At 49.1% G+C, this 15,116-nt stretch overlaps 1 protein-coding gene across 2 annotated transcripts; it reads right to left on the bottom strand.

Moving 5' to 3' along the window:
- Window positions 1–1,157: 1,157 nt before the first annotated feature.
- On the bottom strand, window positions 1,158–8,791 carry SPACA3 (sperm acrosome associated 3). 2 transcript variants are annotated; one of them, XM_047833184.1, is made up of 5 exons: window positions 8,647–8,791; window positions 5,032–5,306; window positions 4,047–4,205; window positions 3,581–3,659; window positions 1,158–1,320 (listed from the first exon to the last, which is right to left on the bottom strand). In XM_047833184.1, exons 2-5 carry the CDS (start codon window positions 5,216–5,218, stop codon window positions 1,254–1,256), a joined length of 492 nt encoding a protein of 163 aa, XP_047689140.1. In that variant the 5' UTR covers window positions 5,219–5,306; window positions 8,647–8,791; the 3' UTR covers window positions 1,158–1,253. The 2 variants fall into 2 exon arrangements, with proteins under 2 accessions (XP_047689140.1, XP_047689141.1); XM_047833185.1 differs by having other exon boundaries at window positions 8,667–8,791.
- Window positions 8,792–15,116: the final 6,325 nt, after the last annotated feature.

Genomic DNA, 15,116 nt, shown 5'->3' with positions numbered 1-15,116 from the left:
GCCTCACCAACTGTGGAACTCAGACACCCTCTGCTGTTTGCTGACCAGTGGATTTGGAGATGGCAGGTTGGTAGGGAGGGGCGGTCAACATCCCAGTCATCTCTTCTCCCTGGGAGACGCCAACCGTGCAGAGAACTGCAGGGTTCTCTGAGTCCTTTCCAGAAGAATCTACAGTCTCAACTCAGGGCTCAAACTCTCAGACATCACCTCAGATACTTCTCTTGCCACCACATCCACAGTGATCCTGAGACTCTGCCCACCTTCCTCCTTCAGACACATCCATCCTGAGGACTCTGAGCTCGAGGTGAATGGGAGACAGCGCCGCCTCCTTCAGAGCTTCCCACATATTGAGGAAAGCAGAGAAGTATGGTGTGCTGCCTGAAAGCCATCCACACCCTCCACCCAATCCTCCAGCCTCCCAGCAAGGGTCAGCAGGACAAGGGGTAACTTCCTTACCCAGGCTGGGGTGGCCACCAGCACTTGAAGTTCTTGCCACTAGAGGACACTGGAGAGCAGGGTGAGAACCTAGCTGAAGCCCAGGGTGGTGGTCTCCACTCACCACCCACCACCCCTCCTTGGCTTCTGCCAGTGTGTTAACAGTCACCAACTGGAGGGCCAGGGCACTGTGGCCACCCCTGTGACCAGAGTCACAGAAAATAAATGTCCCAAAGACCCTCCCAGATAAGCCAGGGGTACACCACACCAGACCCGGGTAAGGTTACCAGATAAAATATAGGACACCTAGCTAAGTCTGAGTTTCAGGTACATAACACACAGTTTTTTAATATAAGTGCATTCCATGCAATATTAGAGACACACATGTTGTAAAATATATTTGTCGTGTATCCAAAATTCAAATTTAACTCAAGCATCGTGTTTTGGTTATCGTTTTTTGCTTAGCTAAATCTGGCAAACCTAGATCCAGGTAGAGGGTCTAGGAAACTCTACCAGACATGGGCAAGGGAGGCACTGACCCCCTCCTCCGCCCCCCCCGCCAGGCCTCCAGAAATGGAAGCAAGACTTCCATGGTAGGCTTTCTAGAGCCCACCTGCAGCCCAGCCCGGCTGGACGGTGAAGAAACCCTGAGATGCTCTGGCTCTGACATGCCATCAGGAAACACAGCGATAGCAGAGAACCACACTTGGGTTAAACCACTCTTTATTGGTTGGCTTGTCTTCCCAAGCCTGCGTCAGAGACCACACCACATCTCCCAGCCTGCTGTGCGTGGCCCGGTCCATCCACAGAGGATCCTACTACAGGTCACAGCCATCCACCCAGTCCTTGAGGTCCTTGCCCTGGCAGTGACGCCTCCAGGCCTCCCTGAGGGTGAGGGATGGGAAAGAGGAGAGACCAAATCAGCTGCAGCCTTTAGTCCCTGCTCAGAGAAGAACAGGAAGGAGGTGTGGGCTCTAAACCGGAAGTGAGGTAAGGAAAGGGGCTAGAAAGGGAAAAAGGGACAAGTAAACCCCATTAACTAACAAAGAAGGGGTAAAAAGGGACGACAACGGCCCTTAAAAAGTCATCTGTCTAGGCTCCTTATTTTACCAATAGAGATACAAGGTAATTTGTTCAAGTTCACCCGGAAGGCAGGGGCAAAGCCCTGGACTCCTGGCGTCCAGAGCCCTAGTCCAGTGCTCTTTTCTTACACCATGCTCCTTCTGCTGACAGTAATGCCACCTTACAAGCGTACAGCCCTTTACAGTCTACATAACACTGTCCTATCCCTCACTCATTTGTCTGCACTCCCCCACCCTCGGCAGCCCTACAACATAGATTAAGCAGGTATCATGTTCCCTATACTCCAGATCAAACACTGAGTCTCAGATGCAAATTGCTTGCCCAAGATCCGTAGCTAGTAAATGACAGAACTATAGCCACACCCACGTCTCTTTGGCTACCGGTTCTGGTCTTTCAATTGTTGGTAACTATAGTTTATGGGCTCTTTCAGGACCATTACCTTGCTCCTGCCTCACATTAGCATCTTGAGGAAGGAAGATAAACAAGATCCTGGGGTGCTGCAGTCCCAAGTTGTCAGGGGTTCCAAGCTTTGGTAACTCCACGATGTCAATGTCAAAGAGCCCAATGACCAATTGTGCCCCTAAAGGGCCTCTATAGATCCATCAATGAGGCTCGTTTGTCCCTCCCATTAGACTGTGAGACCCTCGAAGACAAAGACTTGGATCTCAGCCTCTCTGAAGCCCAGCCCCAGCACAGAGCCTGGCACTCTCAGTATGTGCAGTGAAAGAAATAAACCGTCTCTTTCTACTTTCTGGAACCACAGCCTGTTATTAGCCTCAGCCACATCTCAGAGGTGATACCTGACATCAATTTACTCCCAGTGCATAAAAGAGCTGTTCTTTCCTTTAACCCAAAAGGACCCATGTCTTCCATCCCAGGGTAGGGTATCCAAGGCCTCAAACCCTTAGACTCCTGCCGAGCCTGCACTCACCCTTCCTGACCTTATAGCTGTGTGTTATGTCCTGCCGATCCTGCCCCACTCCAGATTCCGGTCCTGGAATGTCAACTGTTCCCAGGCCAACACATCTCCAAAGCTGTAGCCATTGTCAAGGCACAGCTTGAACCTTCTTTAGATTCACAGTCATTTCTACCTTGTCCTCTCCCTCACTGCCACATATCATCTGTCCCCATGCCTCCTCCACAGCCCTCCCAGCCAACCCCACTCCTGTCCATCACCCCTGCAACTGTCCTAGTGCAGACCCTGGATCTCTCAAAGATCCCTCAAAGATCTCTCAAAGCTCTCCTGCAAAGGCTTCCCCACCATCCCCCTACCTCTAGTCTCTCTCCCTTCCCTCCACTCCTGGGCTGACATTCACTGCCTCCCAGACTGCTTTACCTGCCTTGTGACAGTCACATCTGTCTTTAGTTCCGGGGCTACGGCCACCTAGTATATTTCACCCTCCCCACATTCCACCCCTGCTGGTCTCTTATCCAGAAATGTAGGGAAAGGGAGGTTGGAGACTAAGCAGTGAGACCCCCATCAGAGAAGGCTGTAGGACCACTGCCTCAGACGCCACTCTGCGAACCAAAGATCTAGTCCAGTGCCCCATGAGATCCTCATCCAACTCCCTTGCCTGTGAGGATGGTGGCTGCAAAGGCCATCTTGTGGGAAACAGGCAGGAAAAGAGAAAGTTGACAGGATGAGGCTCCGGGGTGCCCACCCATGCTTCAAGCAAGGAATTGCTTCCTTGATCCGTCATGTGTCTTGGGCTTTTCTCCAAAGTTAGTTTAGATGAAGATGCCACAGTTAAAGAAGCAAACACACAGACAAGGTTGGCTAGACCCGGGTCTGGCGGACCTATAGGCAGGCACCCTAACATAGGCACATTTTGGGAGAGCCAGGCTTGTCTCCATGAACTGCAGTGAATTCCTCGCCCTCCCTGACACTCAGCGTGTTGTCTGTAAATAGCGATCTCTATGGTCGAAAGTCATGTGCAAAATAGATTGTGAAGCCAGGGAACAGTGGCCAAAACAAAGTGAACACTCAGAAAAGAAACTTCCCCCTTGCTGTCCACTAGCCCTGGCCACATCACCCAGGGGGGTTCCAGACCATGTCACTTACCAGCTGGCCAGCCCCTGGGGCTGTTGAGCTATCTTCATGGCACAGATGACAGTGTCCTTAAGGTTAGGATTCAGCAAGTCTGGGGTGGGAGGCAGAGAAACATGATGAGGGAACAGGGGACAGAGCTAGATATCCACACTCTGTTTCTCTCTCTCTTACACACACACACACACCTTCCACAATCCTAAATGCAATCCTGTCTCTCAATCCCTGTCACTGTATCACTCCCCTCCCCACATTCCTATATCTCTCAGAACAGTCTCCCATCCGGGACCCCAAATCAGATTCATGAAGGACCCATGCTCATCACTTGCCCCATCCCACTCTCCTTGGGAGGCCCAGAGGGTCTCCCACTCAGATTCCCACTCAGAGATAAAGGCAAGAGGAGCAAACCACCCCAGGAAAGAAGCAAAGGCAGGTGCAGAGGCCTGGCCCCAGGCAGCCCCAAGCTCAGGCCCGACCCTACCGGAGCAGTACATCTGGCACCAGTTGGGGACATCTGTGCTGAGATTTTTGCACCACTTCCGGCTGCTGATCTGGAAGATGCCATTGTTGGTGCTTCCATCGGCTTCATGGTCCACAGCAGCTGTATTGAAGCCACTTGTGAAGTAAGCAAGACAGACCCCTGCATAGGGTGGAGACGTGGGCCTGAGGGTCAGATGACCGAGGCCAGCACAGACCAGGACACTCACGGTGCTGACACCACATAGTACCTCCTCCGAGCCTCAACTCCTGCTTCAAGGTGGTCAGGGCTGCCGGACTCCCGCCTACTTTGCAAATGACTCCATCAAGTCTCAGGGGAGCAAGTGACTCACTCAAGGTCACCACAGCTACCAAAGAGCAAGAGTCGAGACTGTTCCCTCAGGCCTCCTGACTCCTAGAGCAGCCTCCCTGCTACCTTACCACTCAGCACACAGTGGGGCCCAAGAAATCTTTGTGGGCTGAATGAACAAGAAAGAGCCAGATCTTTAGAGGCAAGACGAGGAAGACACAGCTGAGCTAGCAAGGAGGCAGGCAATAGAAAAAAAAACAAAATGAGTCCAGATGTGGCTGGACTTCACAGCTTCCCAAAAATCTACCAGCAGCTTGAAAAGTTTGGTGTTACTGGTTTGCTCAGTCTACCCTAAAAGTCAATGGGACTATCCTATCCTCTCGGCGGCCATTATGATTAGGGTACTAAGCTATTCTGTTCCCTTGGCAGGTGACCTTAGCAGCAGGGGTAGAGGATGAAGGAGAATGCTGACCGGGCTGCCTGTGGCCTGCCTCTAATGTATCGAACTTGTGCTGAGTGTCACCTACCCATCATAGAACATTTGATGTCCAAAGGAGAGCTGAAGCTCTGAAAACTGCCAAGGCCACATTCCCTGAGTGAGAGCGGGGAGGGAGGCTAGGAGGAAGGGGAGGCACCTGGGGGGAGCCTGGGGCAGCCTGGAAGGGAGAGGGGTTCTCACAGTCAGCCATGCTGTATCCCCGGTATCCCTCCATGCCGAAATCCTGGAGGGCTCTGGCCAGCTCACAGCGACTGTAGACCTTGGCCTGGCTGGAGGTGAGCAGGCAGCTGAGCAGAGTAGCAAAGGCCAGCAGCATGATGCCCGGCGGGCACAGTTGCCTTCTGGGGGCCCAGCTCCTGGCTTCCATGCACAGCCCCTGCCACGCTGGCTCACAGCTAGGTTTTGAGATGGCAGACAGCTCAACAGCCCTGGCCGTTCAGTCACAGAAGGTTACCCTTTGGAAGAAAAAGAAAACCAGGGCCTGAGCGTACCTGGGGAAAGGGGCAGAAGGCTCCGACATTGCAAATCAGCTCCCTTGCGGCCCTGACGAAGCATCAGCCACGCCTCTGAGATTCGAGATCCAGGAGAGGGTTCCCTAAGGCCATCTCCTCTCCATCTTGCTCTATCCTTTCCCCAGAAGCTGAGAGGGGAGGCCACATGGGGAAGAACATGAGCCTATTTGGAGCTCCATACCACCTTCCAGGCATGATCGAATCCCAAAGCCCTGTGTTACACAACTAGGAAGGGGCAGAATTTGGAATGAGACCAAAGTTTACAGGACTCCAGAGCTCCATGAGTTATGGCCATGAGCACGTGTTTCCGGAGGGCAAGGGCCCAGCAATGTCATCACAGTGTAAGTCAGTCCCTAAAACCCGGCCATCAGAGGAAGTCTCTCCTAGTGCTGAGCCTGGACTAAAATGAAGTCCCCCGTACAACACTGCCACCCAGCAGCCCTCCCAATGGGGCAGCCCTTTCACATACACATGGCCCCGAGGTGGTACTGAAACTCTCCTGCGTGCCCACCACCCTTTCTAAACCATCACCTTGCAAAAGCCTCTCTCCTTTGAAGCTCTGACCTTGGTTCCTTTGGCTTGCCTCTCAGCTCTGGCTCTGTTGGCCAGCCCTCGATATCACGGAGGACATTCGTCCCTGGTTATGACCTCCACTCTGTCTCAGCCACCCACTCCCATGGCCTTGCCATCCCTGCATCTTACCCCCTCCCCTCCTCCGGCAACCCTCCATTCCAGTGTCTCCTTGACCCCAACCCCTGACACATCTTCCCACCTCTCCTGTGACCTCTATCCCACCACACCTGCTGTCCACCTTCAGAGATAGACACACAAACTTCCACACACCTCACAAAAGGGTGTCCCTGAAAATCCCTGGCCTCCAACCCCAATGGGCCTTCAAGCCATTGAGGGTGACAAGTGGATTAAAGGTGGGGCTTCTCAGTGAGCCCTGAGTTTGAACCCCACCTCCTCACCGCTCAACATCTCTGACTTTGGACACTTCCCAAGCCTCATTTTCTTCAGCTATGCGACGAGGAAGTGAATAATACCTGCCTCGTAAGATTGTTGAAAGAATGAATGAGAAGAGAAAGGCACAGGGAGAACTTAGCTTTTTGTACTAAAAATAGGTTAGTTATTTCTATTATGGAGTATTTCTGGCACCAGCACTAATGCTCGTCCTTGGCCAGCTTTCTCTCTCCCATTTCCCTCAAAGAGTATTGAAGACGCTCATGGCTGTCCGCAAGCCTCCTCCCCTCCCTCACCCACCCCCAAGCTCCCAGAAGACCTCACCTCCTGCCTCACTGAGGCAGCAGTGGCCTCATCCCGCTCACCTCCACCCCTCTAGCCTGACCATGCATCGCCCCTGCGCTTGTCAAGGTCCGTCGCATCTGCGAACTCCAGATTTCACCCTTTCCTGCCTCTCAACCTTGCCCCATGGATCACCTCTCCTCTCTTGGGGTCCTCGGCACCTCCTCCTACCGCCTCTCCTTCCTCTGATGCATGGATGCACTTGGGTCTCATCATTATCTATACTGACTGGTCTCTTTCCCTCTCTTCTCATGGAAACGTCTATGGGAAAAATTACCCCTTTCTCACCTCCCCTTTTGCTTTCAGCCCCATGACAGTTAGCTTCAGCACCACCACCACTCGCCTGAAACTGTTCTGCCAAGTTCAATGGGCCTTGTCACTTCTCGTCCCACGGGGGCCCTCAGCAGCCCCTCTCAGTGCTGACCAATTCACCTGTGGCCTCTCTTCCTTCTCTTGGCTTCCATGATGCCCCCTCTCCTGGGTCCCCTGCTTCTTCTCAGGCTATTTCCTCTGATTCCCTTTATGGACTCCACTCTGCCTACGTCTTAAGTGCTGGCATGCTCGTCAGCCTTTTTCCCTCCTCTCTTTCACATCAGGATATCCTGTGGACGGCCCCACTGTGAACTGCCACCCGCAGCTGATGACGTCGTATTCCGTCTTCCCCAGAACGGTAGACGTCCTGTGCAGCTGCCTCCTGGACATCTCTACTTGGATATCCCACAGTCACCTCAGACTAAGCATGTCCAAAACAGAACTGATGTCCCCACAAAAATCTGCTTCCTTTAAGTCTTTCATTTCTGGGTTTCAAACATTCTTGGCTTTAAACACATTTATCCAAACTAGAAATATGGATGGCATTCTTCACTCCTTCTGTCACTACCCCCCTTCACCCTTCCCTAACCATAGATCCCAAAGTGCCACTGATTGTACCCTCCCTCCAAGAGTTCAGACCACCATCACGGCATGCTGGTGGGCTCCTTACATCTAGTCCTGACTCTTCTTCCGAACTGTTCTACACACATTTGCCACCGTGAGTTGTTGTTTTTTTTTTAAACAAAAAGCCTGGCCACCTGACACCCTGCGTTGGCTCCCTTCATCATTGCTCCTAGGCATGGTCCACAAGGCCCCTGGTGACCCAGCCATGTGGACCTCTTTTCGCTCACACAGTGAGTTCCTGTAATGCCATACCGTTCGCTCATGGTGATCCCACTGTCTGAAGCAGTAGCCCTCTCCTTCCTTTCCATGGCTAACTCTTATTATACTTGAAGGGTCACACCAGAGCTGAGTTCTCCAACACCCCCACGCTCCTCGAGCACCCTGTGCCTCTGCTGTCCCTCTGTCACACTGGACTGTAATATGCATGAGTCTTTCCCACCATGAAGCGAACTTCCAAAGAACAATGGCCATCTTGTTTCTCTTCACATCCTAAGCATCAAGCAGAGCTGCTGGTTTGGAGTGGCGGCTTAAACTGAAGTATCCTGAGGTCCTGACCCCAACAGCCTGAACCCTCCCCAGCAAAGTTGGAGGCGGGGAGGTCAGGAGTCAGGGGAACCTCACTGAGTTCTCCAAACCTGATGGACACTGAGCTGGGCCTTTCCTGGATGTTTTCTAACTTAATCTCATCTAATCTTCTCAACAACTCGAGAGGCGTAGGAGTAATATCCCCCTTTATGGATGAAGAAACCAAGTTGACCGCTACATGGAGATTGTTTTTGACTTTTTGTAGCCAAGAGATTTAAAACTAATTTCATCTTGAGGGTTTCATGGCAGGTCAAGGTGTACAAGGAGTGAGGTCTGATAATTCAGAGACCAGACACCCGCCAGCAAGGTCTCCTCTCTCTCACAGCTGGGTGCTTCTCCCAGCCCAGGACTAACCCCCCTCCATTGTTGACCACGACCTTTCTTTTTCCATGCCCCTCTCTGGCCAGGCCAGCCAGGGACTGGTTAACAGCTGCAGAAAGAGGGGAAGGGGGCTCACTGATCAGGTGTCGTCCCCACCAGAGCTGACACAGCAGTGACAGTGGCGGCAGCAGCAGTGACCCAACACCCTGCTTCAGCTCAGGACACCCCCATGGTAGTGCTAGTGCCCCAGGCACACAGCTTTAAGAGAATGATGCGAGAGGGCAGGCTCCAGACTGATGTAGAGGCTTCTGGAACCTCCCAGTTATGTGACCTCATCTTCTAGAACCATCTTCGCCCACTGAGCTTCAACTGGCCCCCTGAACCCCTCAATTTCGGGACTGGGAACATGTTAGGAGTAGCTAGGCCCAACCCTTCTTGGCCATCTACACACACACACACCACAATATGTTGAAGGATGACTCCTCAGCTCCCGACAGGACCCTTCAGGTGGTTGCCCAGGGATGACAATGGCAGGTGCACACCGCCCCCTCAGGCAGCCTCCCTCACCGTCAAACTGCTCGCACTGGCAAAAAGTTCTTCCTTAGTGCTGAGCCACAGAAGGCCTGCCTTCTGCATCTGAATGATGACAGTTCAGTGTGGACAAGCCTAGGACAAAGGTGATGCCGCGGACCCTAAAGCTTGAGGCACAAAGATGTGAAGTGGAAGGACACGTGACACCTGTGTCTGTGCCCCACAGGGAAGTCTTTTTCTGTGATCAGTTCATTTCACTTGTTAATTCAAGGTAGTTAACATGCAGTGTAGTCTTGGCTTCAGGAGTAGAACCCAGTGATTCATCTCTTACATATGACACCCAGTGCTCATCCTCACAAGTGCCCATCACCCCTTTAACCCCTCCCCCCATGCCTCCAGCAACCGTCAATTTGTTCTCTGGCTGAATAGCACACCATTGTGTGCATATACCACATCTTCTCTAACCATTCATCTGTGGAGGAACATTTAGGTTTTTCCACATCTCAGCTGTTGTGAATAACGCTGCAGTGAACACGAGAGTGCTAATATCTTTTTGAGATCCTGACTGCAATTATTTCAGAAAAATACCCGGAAGTGGGACTTCTAAACCATACGGTCGTTTCATTTTTACTGTTTTCCACTGTGGCCGCACCGTCTTGCATTCCCACCAACAGCGTATGAAGGTTCCAATTTCTCTACATCTTCGCCAACGCTTTGTGGTCCTTTGTTTTTTTGATAAGAGGCATCCTGATAAATATGAGGTGATATCTCCCTTGCGGTTTTGATTTGCATTTCTTGAATGATTAATGACATTAAACGTTTTGTGTTTTTGTTTTTGTTTTTGTTTCACATATACCTGTTGACCATTCGCATGTCTTCTTTGGAGAAATGTCTTTTTGGCATTAGTATTTCTTTAAAAAAACTTTGTAAATGTTTATTTTTGAGAAAGAGAGAGAGACACACAGAGTGCGAGTGGGGAAGGGGTAGAGAGGGAGACACAGAATCTGAAGCAGGCACCAGGCTCTGAGCACTCTGCACAGAGACTAACGTGGGGCTCAAACTCATGAACCTCGAGATCATGACCTGAGCCGAAGTCGGACACTTAACCAACTGAGCTACCCAGGTGCCCCATGGCATCAGTATTTCTTAAAGGCTCCCCAGATGACTCCAGTGTGCAGCCAGGCTTGAGCCTTCAGAGCTCTGGACTTGAACTCAGTACACCCAAGTTCAATGTCTTGCTCTGCCCCCTACTGGCTATTTAGCCTGCCCTGCCCACTAGAACCACAGCGCTCAATCTCCCCAAGCCTCATTATGCTCCTCTGTAAAATGGAAATAATCCTTTCGTAATGCATGAAGATGCCTACCACTTAGTTCAGTACATTTTAGCTCTTGCTTTTATTGTCTGGCCCTTGGTGGTGATTCTGTCTGGTTGAGATTTGGGATTTTTACTGCATTGGCCTGCTTTTACTATTTTATCGCTTCTTTTTATTGAGTAATCTTTCAGCTTATTTTATTTTATTGTATGTTTTGTTATTTCCCACTTGACTTTCACTTTTAACTGGTGAATAAGAAACAGCAGCTCAAAAGGAACAGTTATGAGGGCAGATAAGGTCCCAGTTGGGGGTCAGTGGGTCTTTATTTCTCCCCTGAGCTCTGCGGGAGACTTTCCTGTTGCCCCAAAGGCAGCTCAGATTCTTGACCACATCCTAGTAGAGACCCTCCACTGACTCCTTGCAGGTTTAAGTTCCCCAGAAGCAGCTCTTACATTCCTGGTTCTCAGCCCCCGGCAGCACATTAGAGAAAATGCTGATGCCTAGGACCCATCCCAGGCTAATCACATCAAAATCTCTGGGGTGGGGCTCAGGAATCAGTATTTTTTTTTTTAATGTTTCCAGGAGATCCCCAAATGCTACCAGGGCTGAGAACCACTGTCCTAACCAGACTTTTTATAGATCCTTAAATATGTGATAATGCTTTGCATCCATGTCATATATGCTATGCTTCATGTTATTCCCTCTGTCAAACACATCTTTTCTATCCAACTCCCTGTTGGCTTCTAGTCCTTTAAACATCACTGAAGCTGGGCTTCCTCCTCTGGCCCACTTGGGCTGAGCTGGGAGTCCCTGGTACCCTTGCACAGCATCTGACGCTAGTATGTCATCTTGCCTCCATCACATGACATCAGTACCTTCTTCATTGCTCCCAGCAGACTGGGAGATGCCTCACGAGTCCCCTATGTCTATTTTCCCATTGTGAAGAACAAGATTTTTTAGGGGTGCCTGGGTGGCTTAGTTGGTTAAGCGTCTGACTTCGGCTCAGGTCATGATCTCGCGGTTCGTGAGTTTGAGCCTCCTGTCGGGCTCTGTGCTGACAGCTCAGGGCCTGGAGGCTGCTTCAGATTCTCGGTCTGCCTCTCTCTTTGCTGTTCCCCTGGCTCATGCTCTGTCTCTCTCTTCCTCTCTCTCTCTGTCTTTTGTCAAAAATAAATAAATATTAAAAAATTTTTTTTAAAAGAACAAGATTTTTTGTGTTTTTTTTTATTTTTTTTAATTTATTTGTTGTTTAATTTACATCCAAGTTAGTTAGCATATGGTGCAACAATGATTTCAGGAGTAGATTCCTTAATGCCCCTTACCTATTTAGCCCATCTCCCCTCCCACACCCCCTCCAGTAACTCTCTGTTTGTTCTCCATATTTAAGAGTCTTTTATGTTTTGTCCCCCTCCCTGTTTTTATATTATTTTTGCTTCCCTTCCCTTATATATATCTGTTTTGTATCTTAAATTCCTCATATGAGTGAAGTCATATGACATTTGTCTTTCTCTTACTAATTTCACTTAGCATAATACCCTCCAGTTCCATCCAAGCCGTTGCCAATGGCAAGATTTCATTCTTTTGGGTTGCCGAGTAATACTCCATTGTGTATATATATATATATATATATATATATACCACATCTCCTTTATCCATTCATCCATTGGTGGACATTTGGGCTCTTTCCATACCTTGGTTATTGTCAACAGTGCTGCTATAAACATTGGGGTGCGTGGTGCGTGTGTCCCTTCGAAACAGCACATCTGTGTCCTTTGGATAAATACCTACTAGTGCAATTGCTGGGTCACAGGGTAGTTCTATTTTTAGTTTTTTGAGGAACCTCCATACTGTTTTCCAGAATGGCTGCACCAGCTTGCATTCCCACCAACAATGCAAAAGAGATCCTCTTTCTCCACATCCTCACCAACATCTGTTGTTGCCTGAGTAGTTAATGTTAACCATTCTGACAGGTGTGAGGTGGTATCTCATTGTGGTTTTGATTTGTATTTCCCTGATGATGAATGACGTCGAGCATTTTTTCATGTGTCTGAAGAACAAGATTTTTTAAATTCTAGGTAAAGAAATGAAGAAATGAAAATCACCTAGTCAATTGATTCAGAAACCTTTTAGCCCAGGGTACTCTCTCAGGAGAGCACTGAAACTGGCCCCAAAAGAGTGTGCCAGGGACACTGTGGGCATGGAAAAAACAAGTCCTCCTCTGGCCACACGTAGGGAGAGGCTGGAGCCCCTAGGGAAAGACCTGTTCACTTGGTCCATCCAAACCTAGTACATCAAAAACAGAATTCACCTCTTCTCCGTAAGTGATGTTTCTGTTTTTTTCACCACCGATCACAGTACATAGTGTAATTGCAAGATATGGTTATCAGGAGTTCTTAGGCATATAAAGTCACTAACCCTACACTAACTAGTCTCACACCAGCATATTCTTTTAGTTTTGTGTCTCCTTTATTCTGTCTTCCTTCGTATAATGGTTAATTTTATGTGTCTACTTAACTGGGGCACAGGGTGCTCAGATATTTGGTCAAACATTATCTGTGTGTCTGTGAGGGTGTTTCTGGATGAGACCAACATTTTTTTTCATTGCAACATATTTGACATGTAACGTTGTATATGGTTAAAGTGCACAACCTGTTAATTTCATACATTTATACATTGTCACATGATTGCCATGGTGGTAATAATTAGCCACCGTGATACATAATTATTTATTTCTAGTGGTTGGAATAATGGAGTTCCAATCTCCTGGCAAGTTTGAGTATTATAATACAATATTATTGTCCATATTCACTATACTGCGCATTAGATGAAATTAACATTTATTTTCTTTTTTTTAAAACATAATATATTGTCAAATTGGTTTCCATACAACACCCAGTGGAAATTAACATTTAAATCAGATCAATGTAGTAAAGGAGATTGTCCTCCCTAATGTGGGTGGGCCTCATCCTATCAGTGGAAGACCTGAATAGAACAAAAGGATTGATTCTCCCTGAATAAGAGGTAACCCCCCTGCCTGCGTTCAAACACAGATATCAGCCTTTTTCCTGCCTATGGAATCAAACTGAAATATCAGCTCTTCCTGTGCCTCAAGCCTGCCAGCCTTTGGACCGAAACTACATCATTGCTTCTCTTGGGTCTTCAGCTTACCAACTCACCCCACAGATCCTGGGACTTGCTTGCCTCCATAATTGCATAAGCCTTATCATAATTTTTTAAAGGTGTGTGTGTGTGTGTGTGTGTGTGTGTGTGTGTATGTGCGGTCACCATTGTAACCAAACATTTTTACGGATATGTAGATATAGATATATACATCCTACTAGTTCTGTTCCTCTGGGGAACTCTGACTGATCCCCTCCTTGTGTGAGGTTTGTAGAAAATCACGTAACAGTTGTCAGGTTCCTCAGTTAACGTTATTCCCTCCCTTGCCCTGGTGCCACTACTGCTGACCTCCTGCCCACCCCTTTTACGGTTCGTGGCTTCTACAGCACAGGGCAGCTGGCTGAGAGCAGCAGACCTCGGCTGGGGTTCTGATATTACAAAACTTACTAGCCCTGTGACCTCGGCAGGGTACTTAGCCTCACTGCCCCTCAACATCTTCACCTATAAAGTCAAAAGAACGGCCACTCACGGGGCTGTTGAGAGGATTAATGATATAACATGCAAAGCATCTTATATAGGACCTGGCACCAAGCAGACTCAATGAAAAGGTGGTTTCTAATTATTAGTATTTTGGGGAGAGGAAACCGAGTAACCGTTCTTTTGAGAAGTGCACCTGAATTGTCAAAATGAGCTCCGAGTAAAGGCACCGAATGATACTGCAAAGTAAAAGCAGGAAGCTTGTTTTAACCGATTGGAGGCCTTTTCCTCATCCAAGTCTGTGCTGTGTTGGCCCTCACTGAAGTCACAAGATCTCTGGATGAGCAGGGAATTACTCTACCAGCATTCATCTTCTGGGACTTACATCGCAGCGATTTACTCTCAGGGAAACCAACACCGCCCAAAGGAAAAGGGAAGACATCCGTCTTCACAGAAGTGCTTGTTCATTCCTGTCACACTCTCCCTCCTCATCCTGATGGCCCCCAGAGGTCAAAAATGGGTCTCCATCTCTGTTCCTGCCACTCTGGCCGGTGCTCAGCCTGACTTCTCTGGGACTGCGATGATTTCCTAATGGTCTCTCTACGTGACCTTTAGGACTTTACCTTTAGGACTCTCTACGAGACCTTTGGTGACTCAGTGCAGCAGCCAGATGGTCCTCGGCGGTCTGATCTCTCTCTCCACTTCTCCAGCCTCAGCTCCCTGCACAGCCCGCCCCCACCCCCAGGCTGTGGGCTTCCACAGGCTTCCACCAACTCTTCCCCAAACTCATCAGCCAAAAATCTCTCCCCCTGGGCACCAGAGAGTTCCATTTCATCCTTCAAAACCAGTCTTGCATTGCGACTTTTGCAGGAAGTGCTAACCCAACACACTCTACTTCCTGAACCCTGCAATTTGTTTTCCTGCCCCAGCACCTTTTCTCTCTTTATCATAGAACCACCACATTACATTGTAATTGACAGTGTGCTTGACGGTAGCCTTGTCTGCCAGCTCTTCCAGAATGAGGAGTATGTTCTGTTTATCTCTGTATTTCCTTAACTATTAATGGCTGAGGCACCCAGAAGGCACTAAATAGCAGTTAGGGGAGTACATTTAAAAACACACTGGTTGGGGAGGGAGAGAAATGGATGAGACTATAAAGATGTTG

This window comes from Prionailurus viverrinus, chromosome E1, assembly GCF_022837055.1.
Source record: "Prionailurus viverrinus isolate Anna chromosome E1, UM_Priviv_1.0, whole genome shotgun sequence".
Classification (NCBI taxonomy): domain Eukaryota; kingdom Metazoa; phylum Chordata; class Mammalia; order Carnivora; family Felidae; genus Prionailurus; species Prionailurus viverrinus.
The sequence above is the reverse complement of the archived record's forward strand: the minus strand, read 5'-3'. Positions and strand labels throughout refer to the sequence as shown.

Bases quoted from the DNA above. Each gene is read 5' to 3' on its own strand.
- SPACA3 (XM_047833184.1), bottom strand. From the start codon at position 5,218: ATGGAAGCCAGGAGCTGGGCCCCCAGAAGGCAACTGTGCCCGCCGGGC. The intron at 3,660-4,046 runs GTAGGGTCGGGC...CTCCCACCCCAG, and splicing joins GTGCCAGATGTACTGCTCCG to ACTTGCTGAATCCTAACCTT. The intron at 1,321-3,580 runs GTAAGTGACATG...CCTCACCCTCAG, and splicing joins CCCCAGGGGCTGGCCAGCTG to GGAGGCCTGGAGGCGTCACT.